At 38.6% G+C, this 14635-nt stretch overlaps 2 protein-coding genes across 3 annotated transcripts in view; both read left to right on the plus strand.

Annotated features, from left to right (window-relative positions):
• The window catches only part of radx (RPA1 related single stranded DNA binding protein), a 63592-nt gene extending 56710 nt beyond the window's left edge, over positions 1–6882 (plus strand). For both annotated transcript variants that reach the window (XM_039766280.1, XM_039766281.1), the window contains 2 exons: positions 4114–4290; positions 5095–6882. In XM_039766280.1, coding sequence (XP_039622214.1) covers positions 4114–4290; positions 5095–5216 — 299 coding nt within the window. In that variant the 3' untranslated portion in view covers positions 5217–6882. The remainder of the gene's footprint in view (positions 1–4113; positions 4291–5094) is intronic.
• Positions 6883–12248: 5366 nt separating this feature from the next.
• The window catches only part of LOC120537381 (E3 ubiquitin-protein ligase RNF128), a 74964-nt gene continuing 72577 nt past the window's right edge, over positions 12249–14635 (plus strand). Inside the window, exon 1 of the mRNA XM_039766285.1 lies at positions 12249–12826. Coding sequence (XP_039622219.1) covers positions 12427–12826 — 400 coding nt within the window. The 5' untranslated portion in view covers positions 12249–12426. The remainder of the gene's footprint in view (positions 12827–14635) is intronic.

Genomic DNA, 14635 nt, shown 5'->3' on the forward strand with positions numbered 1-14635 from the left:
AATTTGAAATGATAAATATTCCATATTTTGGACCTGAACGGGTGAGCTGCATCATATTAGGAACCAGTGATGTACACATACAAATCAATATCATTTATGTGTAAACCAGTGGTATGCATATACAAACCAATATAGTTCAAGTGAATGAAACTAGTACTGTACACACACAAACCAATAGTAAATATTCATAAACCAGTAGTGTTTACATGTAAACTAATAATTTGCACACAAAAATATGATTTATGGCCTGTTTGCCCCTTCATACTTCAGTGCCGTCACTGAAACAGTTGCTATGTGAAAGTGCTCATTTGTTTCAAAAGCAGTGCTGCTTTCCTTTGGGGGAAACAGTCAACGTGTTTCCCAACATCAGCTGGATGTTTTTGTTCTAGATGGCTTTAGACATTCATTTGACAGAATTTCCTGACAAAGAACGCATTTGGGGTGATCAAGTCCATCTTTTTTTCTTAGCCAGCACAAATCTGAACTCTGTTTGAAATGTCATACTTTCTAGATTTAGATTTTGCTTTAAGCAGATCTACAAATTAGGTTTTCTTTAGAATGTTTCCTTTTTAATGTTTTAGCATTCTATGCACTCCTCCTAACTTGCTGTGAGCCTTTAACTAGCATTTGAAAAACATGTTTATTAATAGGTGTAATTGCCAAGCGCACTAACAAAGTGATGATGATATTATTAAAATACCAGGTGAACTTGACAAATGCTTTATCATCTACAACTTTTTAAATAATAAAATCTTATTATTTTTATTTTTCCCATTTTACCACAGACCTCCTGACATATCCCTGCAGACCCCAGGTTGGGAACAACTGCCTTAGCTCATTGAAAATGCAGAGTATCTCTTGAGTGTAGCTGCTACTCCCAATCTGTGACAGTGCAAAAAAATGATGCTTTCTAATAGGCCACTGTTCTTTTTAGCCATTAATGGATTGATATCCACATTTCTTCCTCCATCAGGCTTTTTCCTCAAGTCTGTTTCTGACAGCAAAGCAGACATTGGAGGACAAAGGAGGCACGGCTGTTCTTAATACTCTCATACTGATGCACTTGGTGCTCACTACCATGCAACATTCAGTGCCATTTAAATCGTTATGGTTGTTCATTCCAATGAACTGTCCACATTCTATTGATACTCTCTTGTTTTAAATTGCTTTACCAAAATATTTGATACTGAGACAGCAACTATACAGAAAGAGAAAATGTGATTCTCCTTTTTACTCGCTACTTGGTGTACATATTTAAAACTTTTTTTGTCTTTTATAGCTTCTAACAGTAAAATACAAAATCTATACCTGTAAATGATAGTGTTTATGTTGATTGTAAAGGTAGTTTTAAACTAAAATATAATTTGTCTCATTTCCCTGTTTTGTTTTCATACATTTACTTTTATTTATTTGCCAACGCCTTTATTTATGACTTACTTAGGGTCACACAGTGTCAGTAGCTGGAGCTGAACCCATAACCTCAGGGTTTGAAGTCCAAAACCTTAACTACTGTGCTACACTGCCGGCCAACTTAATACAAAGTGGTACAATTTAGATACACATTTTCTTAATGCTATTGTTTAATAGAATAAAATAAACATACAACTATTAATTGAGCTCAATGTCAATCAGTCTGCTTTTTTTAAGAGATGCATTTATATTATTACTGCTTCTAGTAACATTTATAAATTCCCAGTACAACACTTTATATATGTATTACCTTTTTTTATATATATATTTTTTTGCCAGCTATGAGTCTTAGGATGTGGTTTCCATGGTACTGTGCAGGTTTTCTGCTGCTACTATACTTTCATAGCACAATCCAAATGCATACATTGTGCTGTTATATTCATTCACCTGCGCCTTAAGATTGGCATCCTGTAACCTTGACTAAGATAAAGGGAGAATGACAATTAATGGATAAATGGAATGCTTGTTAAGGTGGTACTGAAATCTCCATTTCCTCTGTTTAATTTACATTTTCTTGTCATATCTGTATCGGTCTTTTTTGGAACTGTATTTAATTTCCATCTTTTAAAAATGTGACATTTAATGCAATCAGTACTGTTAAATTGTTGGAAGGCGATTGCTTTACAAACAGACGTATGCATACTGGGGCAATTTAGAGGTACAAATCAACCTAGCTTTGTATAGTTTTGTTTTGCAAGTAGAAACTGGAGTATAGAGGGAAATATCCAAATGGAGAATGTGCAAACTCAGCATGGTGACTGATTAAGGAAATTAGCCATTGTCCCTGAGGATCTTAGATGGCTGAGCTAACAGCACTGAGCCAGTGTGCCAATTTTTTTTTTTTTTGAGTCAGCTCATTAAATAAGAAGTTTGATGCTAATTCCATACATTTTCCACCTGTTTTTATGTAGTTCAGAATGTTACTCATCTGAAAATATACAGATACGGTGTGTTTTGGACCATCTGATGTTAAAACAAGCAAGGTCATTTCATAGTGTTTCTTTTTGTAGATTGTTTTATAAGTAAATAGGGACTGTATTTCTTTTTCCAATGCACACAGATAAATACTGAAGGAGGCACTCACATTTATAATCTAACAATAATTAGGTGATCTACAAATAATGTTGTTATTAAGTATTGTATCTAGATCCTCCTTTTCCCCTATTGTTTCTTTCTTGGCTTTTATTCTTATGCTGCATTCCTGTCAGTGTGACTTAAATGAGAAAGTAGTTGTGTTTACAAATGTAAATGGTATCCTGACACCGAAAATAAATTACTTTATTGCATTTTTGGAGGTGTTGTGGCACCAGTGTTATATGGGTTTTGCCAATATCCCAAAGACATGTATGTTAACTGGTAGTGCATACAAATATGGCAAATGGGTCTTAGTGTGCTCTTTGATAGACTGGCATTCTATCCAGAACAGGTTTGTGTCTAAAAGTAAGGTCTACTAGAATAGGATCTGACAGGCCCCCTTAAAAAAAGCAAATTTAGAAAATGGAAAGCTAGTACTGTTTTGTCATTGTAGCTTAAAATTATGGTACATGAAAAGAGACCAGGGTTCATGCCCTGGGTCCTCCCTGCATGGAGTTTGCATGTTCACCTTGTGACTGTGTGGGTTCCCTCCCACAGTCCAGAGACCTGCAGGTTAGGTGGATTGGCAATGCTAAGTTGGCTGTTGTGGGGGTGTGTATGTTCGTTCACCTGTCATTCATCCTGTACTTGCTAGGATAGGCTCCCAACCCTGCTCAGGATCAAGCTGGCTTAAAAAAATGGTATGGTATTATTTAAATTACATGTATTTTGCTTGGATAACTTCATTGTTTGACATAAAAATAGTTTCACCCAGAAGCAGCAGTTTAAATCTCTTGACCAGCACTGAAGATCAGAATGGTCAAGTAGGCAAATCAATGGACAGCATCTGATCAAAGCAATGATTGTAATTTTTTAGTGCTGCTTCAGCAGCTTCAGAAATGTCTGGTGACACTTTCTTCAGTCATGAAGAAAACTGAACTATGTTTGATTGGAGTAAAATTGTTCTGCTACTGATGCCAGGTGACCAACCCAGCCTGCTGAAGTGCATATTGACTGTATAGCTATGGTAATGGAAAGATAACTGTGAGAACACTCTTGGGACAGTTCGGAAGGATCTAGAAGGACTACAGAAACAACACTATTAGACGACTGGCACAGTGTGAAAGTCAAGTTTGTCACATTCTTTTTTTTTTTTATGGATCATTGGGTAAAAACCTTTGTGCTGAAGCACACAGCTGTCAGAGGTTGACCTGCAATCATAGGGTCCATTACAAAAATCTGCCATTAACTGCTAGCTAATGCAGATGGAATATGGACTATTGTTGTGTTCAAGCACCCCCCGCTTAGACATCCTGGAATAGCAGCTACGTCTACTTAGTGCTGTTCACAGATAAATGCCTTCTTGATTAGGAAGCTGCACACAGTGTTTGCCCTTTTGTTACCAGATTACTGAAGTTGAACAGCCTGACCTTCTAAACAACGAAGCATTTGGCTTCATGTTAATACGGTTGTGTACCTAAAAATAAAATAAAATAAAAGCTCCAGGGTGTATAATTTACTCTGTTCTCTTGTACGACTGTCTACTAAAGTAAGTGTTTTCCCCATTAGGTTTGAATCGAAAGGTTGCAATTAGCACAGTCTTCCTGCCCGTAACATCTCCTGAGGATCCCAGGTGGCTTGGTTTTGCACAGGTGCCTCATGATAACACACTCTTTTCATGCTTGATGAATGGATTCATCTGCTCCTCCACTGCTGAAGGAGGCCTTCAACGTTTCCCAACACCAGGTGAATATTAGTAAAGCTATTAGTGGATGTCATCATTAGCATTTAAGTGTACGGTAAACATTTTTGTCCACATACAGCTTTGCACTGCCTTGAGTTAACCATGTACTGTATACTGATATAATAATTTCATGACAAATATTGAGAAAATTGCTTTAAACTGGTGTAATACGGGTTGGATAATGGATGGATGGTGTAAGCTAACAGAGACCATGAAGAAAGTGTGTAGTAAATAACATCATGCTAATTGTTACATAAAAATATGTACTTAATAACATATAGTGATATTTTGAGATAAACGCAAGTTAACATAGACTTTATCAGATATACAGAGCTAAAGGTGAGTTGCTTTTCCTTTGGCATTTTGTGGCAGTACTGCGTACTTTCTCCCAAACTTGACACATCGCTTTGCTCATTTGTGGTGCCTGCCGATCCACAGTGGCTTGCTTGTAAAGAAGCTTTTATTTATTTTGCCAGTGTGAGTTGTTTTGTTTTTTCCTTTAAGCCTGAAACAGTGTTCTCCCTTGTCATTTGCCAGCTAGTACTACTTCTGCCCAGGCAGCCATCCACAATATATCTATGTACAATATTTTTAGAAGCAATTAATCTACGTTGTTATTATACTAAACATGAGTTTTAAACAAAAGTAAGAGAACTTTTTTCCCTTGGATTATTTTAGTTGTCTTGATTGACAAATTTGTATACTGTAATTCTTAATTGTAGATATTCTTAGAAAATGATTTTCTCACAAAAAAATTATACCTCCAAATGTCATTTGTATCTTTGGTTCTTTTTTTCATTCCACAGATGCCATCATACAAACAGCTTCAAGTATTAACAACAAGCATATCATTTGCCTCCTCGATGTTTGCAGTCTCGGTGGTAATATGGTGGAGGTCTTCCTCAGTAAAGTTTATGATGTCACATAACTGTTTTGTAAAAAAAAAAATGTTCATTGATTTCTCTGACTGTACATGAATTTAGTTTGAAAAGAATACACATTTTTTTTTTTTTTTAAATAGGCATGAATCCATTGTTGATGTCTTTGTACACTCGTCTGTCTTTGGGGAGATGTCATTGTGAAAGTAAAGACATGAAGAAGAATATTTTTTTTTCATGTACATACATTTAAAAAAACAAAACATTAATTACACATTTGAGTGAGACGCTTACAAAAAGGTCCTGATTAAATTATAATTTTATCAACAGTACAAACCATATTTGTTAAATTAAAATTCTTGCTTGAATGTATTTGATTATCAGATAAACATAATTTTTTTTATTATTAATATAAAAACTTGGGTTATTCCAAAAAATATAAATATAGTGGAGAAGGCAGGTCCTCTTTAGTGTTTTTTTGTTTTTTGATACTTTGTTGGTAAGTTTGCGAAAAATCTTTTCTTTGTTATAGTGGGTTTAGCTATTCATGTATCTTATTAGTATTACCGTTTAAAAAATTCTTCAACACTATATTTGCTAATTCTAGACCTGTACCCTTCATGTTAATTCAACACTGTAATTTTATTAAGCTTGGAAAAATTCGAAACATTACCATTAATTCTGAAAACAAACCTATAAAGATTTTCTCCATTTAAGTTCAAACTGAAGTATATACATAAAGCATTGAATAGCACTAAGAAAATACAGTAATCAGTAAAATGATGAAGGTGCCCAACTCAAAATGCTGAAAAGAGGATGATGTGGTTTATAGCAAATGAATGAATATAGTAGAGTATATAAACTGGAAATCCAACATAATAGAATATAGTAAAAGAGATAAACTTTAGTGTTTACTTAACTATACAAATTTACTGTACTTTTCACAATTTCTGTCTAAAGAATTTTATATTTAATTTTGTTTTTACATATTTATATGTGGGTATTTATAATACTGCTTTAGGCAAATATGAAATGCCACTGTAAATCAGCTTAGGGTGAACTGTATGAAGACACACAGAGGAGGCAATAAATAATAATCATTATGAAAGAATTTTTTAACTGGTAAGTGTTCATATTGTCTTCTGTGATGTAGAGTGGCCCGTGTTTGGACTGCATGTTGTTTAATAAATGTGTATTTTATGAAATCAAATCATGCCAATGTTTAAGGCCCATTTTAGCAGTTATTTTCCTAGTTGTCATACCTTGTGACTGCACATGGATTGGTTTGAGGAGTGCCATTCACTCGAGGAGGATGACATTGCAGTCATGTTATATAACTTCATGTGAAGACAATGACAGTGCTCCATAAAATGTAATCTATGTGTTGAACATTCTCACTTGTGTAACTGCCATTCTTTGTAAAAAGACTGAACCTGGCGTAAAGGTTCATTTCAACATTGTGTTTAATGTAAAAACAAAAAAAAATACGAGTGGTATGCATAGATCATCAGAGACGTTATAGGCAAGTGGGACTCATTCCAGGAATTCTAAATTGTAGATGCATGTACTAAGTGGCTAAATTGACACATGGAAAATGTTTTTCCACCTATTGCATAAAGGCTGTATTCTGTGACTATATTTTAAGTTTCATTAGGTTTTTAAATATTGTGCCACTTGATAATAAATAACTGAAATGTATATGGTTTTTCCTTTTTATTTTAAACTCCTGTTTCATTCATTTTTATAATGATACTTGTATTTTTTTTCCCCATTTACATGTATTTAAAATATTTAAGGTCATTACTTATACTTCTTTAAATCAGTAGCACTAACTAACTACAGGTATTTGCTTTATTTTTTTATGGAGAAGATGATGTACTGCCTTGCAAGTATTCAGTCCAAAAAATCTTTTTTCACCCAAGTAATTGTCACAGTCTTAGATTTTGACCAGTTTCACTGGGAATTATTTGAAAAATGAACACTGTTTTCATAGTGCTGCCAAAAAAAAAAAGAATATGATAAACCATTAAAACCTTAAATTCCTAAAACTAAAATATTGCATAAACCATTTATAAGCTTTGATGCCCCTATTCACTATTTGGCTGGACCACCTCTTGCTGCTATTACAGCAAGCAGTATTTTCAGACAAGTCTCTTAGTTTTTCACATCATGATGGAGCAAAATTGTGTAAGCTTGTGCCAAGTTATTTGGGGAGCAGCAGTTTTTAGGTCTTGGCACCAATGTTTGTTGAGGTTAAAGTCAGGACTTTGAGTAAGCCAATTTAAGGACGTACATTTTCTTCATTTTATGCAACTTAATTGTTCCTCTGGCAGTGTACTTGTACCTGTTGAAAGACCAACCACCTAACCAGTTTAAGGTTTCTGGCACAGACTTTTCTCCAGGGACTCTCTGTATTGTGCACCATTTACCTCCCCAACAACTACGACCAGATAACCAGTCCCTGCTGAGGAAAGGCACTTCGCAAACATAATGCTGCCACCACCACAGTTTATGGTGGAGATGGTGCTAACTGGTAGATAGTGTTCAAGTCAGAGAGTTCCACAAGACGTGGCAGAAGGTATCTTTCAAATGACGTTGTGCCAGTGCTTTACATATATTTTTATTTCCCTAATCAGGGCTGCTTCCAAGCCCCTTTTATGCAATGCCTTGGAGAATTGAGCATCCTCTCCAATCATAGTTAATGACTTTTTCAGCTCAGTCAGAGTAACAGTGGTTTTTGCAGTAGCCTCTTACATGTGCCGTTTTTGTTCAGCGACTACGTTTACAGGGCCAGCCTGACCCAAGCAGTGTGACTGTAGTTTAATATTTTTTTCTATTCCCATATAATGGACTGCACTGAGTTTTGAGGTTATGCTCAATGCCTTTGAGATGGTCTTGTTCTGTTCTCCAGGTCAGTGGTTCTGTAGACTGAAGATCTGCCTCTTCCCCTTATTTATTGTTTATGAATCCTGTCTTAGACCCGGGTTCACTTCCCGGGTCCTCCCTGCGTGGAGTTTGCATGTTCTCCCCGTGTCTGCGTGGGTTTCCTCCGGGCACTCCGGTTTCCTCCCACAGTCCAAAGACATGCAGGTTAGGTGGATTGGCGATTCTAAATTGGCCCTAGTGTGTGCTTGGTGTGTGGGTGTGTTTGTGTGTGTGTCCTGCGATGGGTTGGCACCCTGCCCGGGATTGGTTCCTGCCTTGTGCCCTGTGTTGGCTGGGATTGGCTCCAGCAGACCCCCGTGACCCTGTGTTTGGATTCAGCGGGTTGGAAAATGGATGGATGGATGGATGAATCCTGTCTTCAGTTCATACACAAAGTATTGTGGCAATGTGCCTTTCAGGTTTATTGTTTATGGTGTATTTTCCGGAAGTATTAAAATTTTGGCAAAAACGTATTTGCACATTCTAGAGTACAAATAGATGACAGACATGTGGATTGAGCAATGCGAGTTGTGTGAAAATTTTCTTTTTGTTTTCCCATGGGCATTTTTCTAGTTGTTTGCCATTATGCAGAGTAGGTCACGAATTTGGTCCTGTTTGTGTGTTCATTATGTCCTTTCTCCATGAAATCATGCGGTTTATTTTTTTTTCTTGACATTCACTATAAACTACATGGGGTAATTAAGATATAAAAAAATATCAATTTTTCATGGAGTGTTCCTTTAAGTTAAACACTGAATCAGTGACAGAATCAGACAAAAACCTTGGTCATCTGCACCCTTGTAGTCAGATCAAGAATAAATGGGCAGAAGATGGCTGATATGACTTTTGTGGGATAACAGATGCCCTGTGTAATGAATGACAAAGTATGGCAATGGTGTCAAAAGAGAAACACCCTACATATAGTTAATCTAGCCAGCCATTAAGTGGTTTTGGCATTAGATGAACTAACAGATTTCCACTTCTGTCACTGACCAGTAAGAAGTAATGATTTCCGTGAATTAAGGAGCACAACAGCTAGATAATGAAAAATTAGAAAATCGTTATTGATCTGATGAATCCTATAGGCTAATGGTGCCAAGAGGAAACTGCTTCATGCCTAAACCCTGATTAGCTCTGTCACAGAGGGTTTCAACAAAGCGGGCTTTCTATGAAGATATAAGGGGGTGTTTTTGCTGCTTTCATTGGATCCTTTGGTACAAGTGGGGCAGTCTTAATTCCACAGACTATCTGGTAATTGTTGTCCATCAAAGCCCTTCATGGTAACAGTTTGGCCACCTGCAAGATCGACTTTGCAGCCTAAAGATGATTAACACAAAACTTTAAAAAAGGTTTGGAATGTTTTTGAGAATATTAGAATGAATTCATTCTTCTTAAATCACCCAGCATTAAACTGAGTAGGCCTTGTTGTGTTGAGGTAGAATAAGATGACGAAATTAGAAGCTCATTTTGAATTTGCAAAATGTATGTGTAAAACTGGAATGATACAGGCCAGCACCCTGAAGGACCAGTAGGTAGGTGTACCCAGTAAAGTAACCAGTAAGTCTATATGATCCAAAACACTGTGTGGAACCTTATCATCAGAAAATTAAAAGGGAATATTTCAAATAAAGTGCAGGGCAGTGTAGTGCCAGTGGGACACATGCCACTTAGCAGAGATGACTCCTTTAAAATGTGTGTGTCTGTTTTATATTGTAGCCAGTGACTATAAAAAGTATTCAACCCCTTGGACATTTTCACGTTTTATTGTTAAACAACACTGAACCACAGTGATTCTTTTTTTTTTTTTTTTTGACACTGACCAACAGATCTCTACAAAGTGGTGTAAATTAGTAACAAATGTAAAACACAAAATAATTGATTATGTAAGTACTGAGCCCTTTTAATAGTCCACCCCTAATTTATTCCTGGTGCAGACAATTGGTTTTAGAAGTCCCATAATTAGTTCAATGGAGATCACCTGTCTGGGGTTTCAATTGATTGTCATCTTATCTGAAAGGTCCAACTTGTACTGAGTCAGTATGGTAGGTTGACCTACACAATTAAGACAAAGGAACACGCCAAGCAATTCCATGAAAAGCGCAAGTCAAGGAATGGAGGCAAGAATATCTGTCACTGAATATCCCTTGGAGTCTAGTTATTCATTTATTAAGAAATGGAAAGAGTATGGCACAGCTGTAATTCTGCCTTGAGTAGGTTGTCCACTAAAACTGAGTGATCATGCAAGAAGACAACTAGGGAGGTAGGCCTCCAAAAAACCAGTGAGCATAGGGAAAGAGTTACAAGCTACAGTGGCAAAAATTGGAGAGAGAGTGCAGACAGCAACTGTTGTCTGGGTGCTTTACCAGTCGCATCTTTATTCGAGAGTAGCAAATTAAAGAAAAACACTCATGACATCTCTGCTAGAGTTTACCAGAAGGCCCATAGGAGACTTTAATGTCTGCTGGAAGAAGCTCTGATAGACTGACCAGACCAGGGCTTGAAGTGGGCTTGTATCACTGGTGTGATGTACGATCACTTTTCCACTTTTTCCTTGAAACATCCCAGCAGTAAATTGTTGTGTACTGGCACCTATCACTCTGACCTACCTAATGTCTGATCTAATGTACTGTAATGGATGTCAAGGATGGACTGACTTCCTGAATGAGATGGAGGGACTCTTGTTTGGCCGGAAAGCCTGTATAGGGAATGAGGCTCTAAGTGGATGAATATCCTAACCAGAATCATTGGTGCTCCCTTTCATGGGTGGGACAGTGAAACAGAAGTGCAGGGGGAGATTGCCTATCAGAGCTACTTGCGCTGTGAGGGCACTTAGTGGCAGCATCTCTTTACTGGAGTACCCCTGTGCACACCTTTGGGGCAACCTTGAAATTGTAGTCAGATTAGGTGTCCCGACCAGGTGCCGATGGCGCTGCTGAGAGTAAGTGTCCCTACTTTGAGGTGCTCCTGCTATGCAATGATGTGGCTCCAGAGTTAAAAAAAACAACGGTAATGTCCTGGAATAGCCAAGTCAGAGTCCAGATTTCAATCCAACAGAGAGAAATTGTGCCAGGAACTGCAAAAATGCCACTTCTTCACAGTCTCAATGCAAGAACTTTACATTTTTTAAAAAAGAACAATGGGGGGAAAAAAGTGTCCAGATGTGCAAAGTTGATCGAGTCCTGACCATACAAAGTCAAGGCTGGAAATGCACTCTTAAAAAATAAGGCGCCTGAGTGGTTCTTTGGAGTGATGCTATATGGGAACCATTTTTGCTGCCCAAAAGCCCATCCATGATGGTTCCAGGAAGAACGTTTTATCTGTAACGAGCTCCATAGAGCAAATAACCATGAACAGATTGTAACAGAGCAGTGAATTACCGATGGCTCACGATTTTGAACGCCTCTCGCTCCTTAAAGCAAAGCCGACTAAGTCCAGGTTTTCTTAATTTGTTAGTGTCCTGCATAGGTAGCCTAACAATCATTAACGATTTCAGATTTTCTCTACAAATTAGTAATTTTTGAAAAGCACAAAGAACCAACTTAATGTGCACAGAACCCTTCCAAGAATGAAATGGTGCTTTCTCAAGCAAGGGTTCTATGATGAACCATACAACCCAGTAAAGAACAGTTATATTTAAGAGTGTGCTGCCATAGTTGTCTACTAAATACTTAATTGAAGGGAGTGAATACTTAATGTGATCTAATCTTTTGAGCTTAATATTAATTTAGAGCACTATGCAGAGATCCGTTTTCACTTTGACTTTAAAGAGTCTGTATTGGTTGATTAGTGTTAATAAAAACAACTTGAGATTCAGTGTTGTATAACAATAAACTGTCACACTTCCCAAGGAGAAGATGACTTTTAATAGACACCGTACGTGGTGCCCGTGTTTATTAATTTCGGATCAGTGTGGTACTTTACTGTAAGTTCTTTCAGTTGCCCCGCGCGACATGGTTACGTTAAACGAGTTTTTAAAATTCTGCCAAAATGACCCAAATGCCACCCCAGCACGCTGACGTTCAAAGCGGACACTGAAGATTTCAACAGTTGCATCCCAAACTCCGTATCGGCGGAGCGCACTTACCTGAATGCCAGGCCGAGACTGTCCCGCATGCCAGTATAATGCTATCGTACCTTCCTCTCGCTGTAACCGAAGGTCGGCACCTGTCGGCTCGGGGCGTGATTGATACCTCTGTAAACAGAGATGCGGCCGCTGAGCGCGAATAACAATTCAAGCACTCGTCACTGACACCTGAGCGCACCGACAGGAGGGGTGTCGCCGCTGGCTCAACTATCCGCACGAAACAGAGCAAAGCACAAACGAGCCGAGCCGCAATGGGCCGCGGGGTCGCGCTTTTGCTCTTCCTAGAGCTTCACTACTTGGTCGCCTCCACTTTATGGACCGCCGACGTCCAAATCTCATACGACGAACCCTCCAATACCGACATTGAAGTGTCTGAGCTGTGTTCATGCGGGCTCTATGGTCTCAACTCGCCCATCCGGCGAGCCAGTGGCCTGGTTGTCACCCCTGCTTTCGAGGAGAGACTCGCCTGCGACAACGCGACAAGCTTCGACAATCAGGATTCGGAGCCCTGGATCGCGCTCATCGAGAGGGGTAACTGCACATTCACCGAAAAGATCAACCTAGCGACTCGGGCTGGGGCATCGGTTGTGGTTATCTACAACTACAATGTGGATGGTCTGAGTAACGACACCGTCCCCATGAAACATGAAGGTAAGAAGGGCGCAGTGTAACGGGGGTTGGTGGAGAGGCGGAAAGAGCAGCTGCTTAGTTTGGCGCTTGTAAAGTAGCTGTTCTCGCAACAGAGAAAGCGAGCGATCTTCGGAAAGACAACATGTGCAAGAGGGGCGAGGAGGAGTGAAAGTCCACAGCCGGTTGTGTTGACAAGGGGATGAGTTTTATTTCTGATTTCTATTAATTTTGGAGCAGACTGCTGAAAATGTTTACGGGGACTACTTGGCGTATGCGTCTGTGGGTGTGCAACAGCTTAGGATGACGGTGCAATAAAATAAGCAAACGATGAAGCGTGCAAGCGTCAAGTCCACCCATTAAATAACCTGTATCATGGCGGTAAAGAAATCTGTCCGTGTAGGATCTTGGGAGAGGCAAGTCAGGAGCCATTCCTGGATGGACGTCAGTCAGTGACAGCACACTTTCACGACGTTTGTGTGATGTGGAAGGAAATCCCATGCATTCAGTCAAAGGGAAAACATTAAAAATCCTCACTGACGGGATTCAAAGTCAGAACTCTGCAAATGGAGCAGCAGAAGTGTCATGTCTTCTTTACCTTTCATCATATATGTCTTCTCTAAGTTGGGCAGAGCACTATAAACTCACAACTAAATGCTGGATGGTTTGTTGGGCGAGGCACGCCATTAACTGTTTTTATTTCCACCGTGCCATACCACCAGCACCCGACAAACTAAGAAAAAGCTTGGGTTGCTGCTGGAAGAGTTGTTTGTGAGGTGAGCAGGGAGTGCTTACCCACTGGTTTGTGTATGGATCCAAATTAAACCCCCCATGCAGTAATGGAGACACTGTGCTGTAAAACTGGCTTGTCCTTCAGATTAAAGGTACACCTGAGGTCCTTACTCTTTGTGGCCATAAAAGATCCCTGGGCATCTTTTTTGAAAAGAGTGTGGTGTTTTCCAATATCCTGGCTAAATTGCCCACAACAGACAGCCTGGCCACCGTGTTCCCCTAATCATCCCCTGTTTCTAACTATCGCACTCACTTCTTCACTGCCTAATAGATAATGTGTCATGAGCATACTGGCGCAAAAATGGCTACCATCGCATCATCCAGGTGGATGCTGCACATTGGTGGTGCTTGAAGTCATTTGTTTATCAATGTAAAGTGCTTTGAGTTGGTTAGGAAAGCACTATATGAATATAATTATTAGTATTCCTATTTTTATTCTTCACTAAGAAAGACAGAGTGTTTACACTTTAATGTGATTTCTTATAACCCATCAATAGTTTGGGTAAAGATGACTCAAGATCAGGGTGAAAAATCCACCTTCTGTGCACCCTGCCTCATTTTAAAACTTTTATTTTTCATATTTTCTTTTTTTTTTTTAAGAACATCTACATCCAGGGTTCATATCTTGTGCCTGGTTTATGTCTGTGCGGAGTTTGCCTGTGCTCCCCATGTCTTAGCTGATTTCCACTGGCTGTGCCAGCTTTTCTGCCCTTTTTTTCCCCAAAGATGTATGAGTAAAGTTTATTTTGTATGGCATGGGTGGAACAGATCCTGCCTTGTGCCCAAAGGTGCCAGGATAGGCTCCATGCACCAATGAAAAGGAAAGTAAGGCAGGGTGTTTTTAAAATAATACATTTTGTTTATATAGAGCCCTTCCCAAACCCAAAGATGTTTTACACAGTATTTAAAAAATAAGCCAGAAATTAAAAATAAGCCAGAAATATCTAACAAGTGCAAAACAGAACAAATAACATAGTCAAATCCAAGTGTTAAAATTCTAAGGCTGCAGGAAAATATTTATATTTAGTTTTAACAGAAGAA

Source organism: Polypterus senegalus, chromosome 10 (genome assembly GCF_016835505.1).
Source record: "Polypterus senegalus isolate Bchr_013 chromosome 10, ASM1683550v1, whole genome shotgun sequence".
Lineage (NCBI taxonomy): Eukaryota > Metazoa > Chordata > Cladistia > Polypteriformes > Polypteridae > Polypterus > Polypterus senegalus.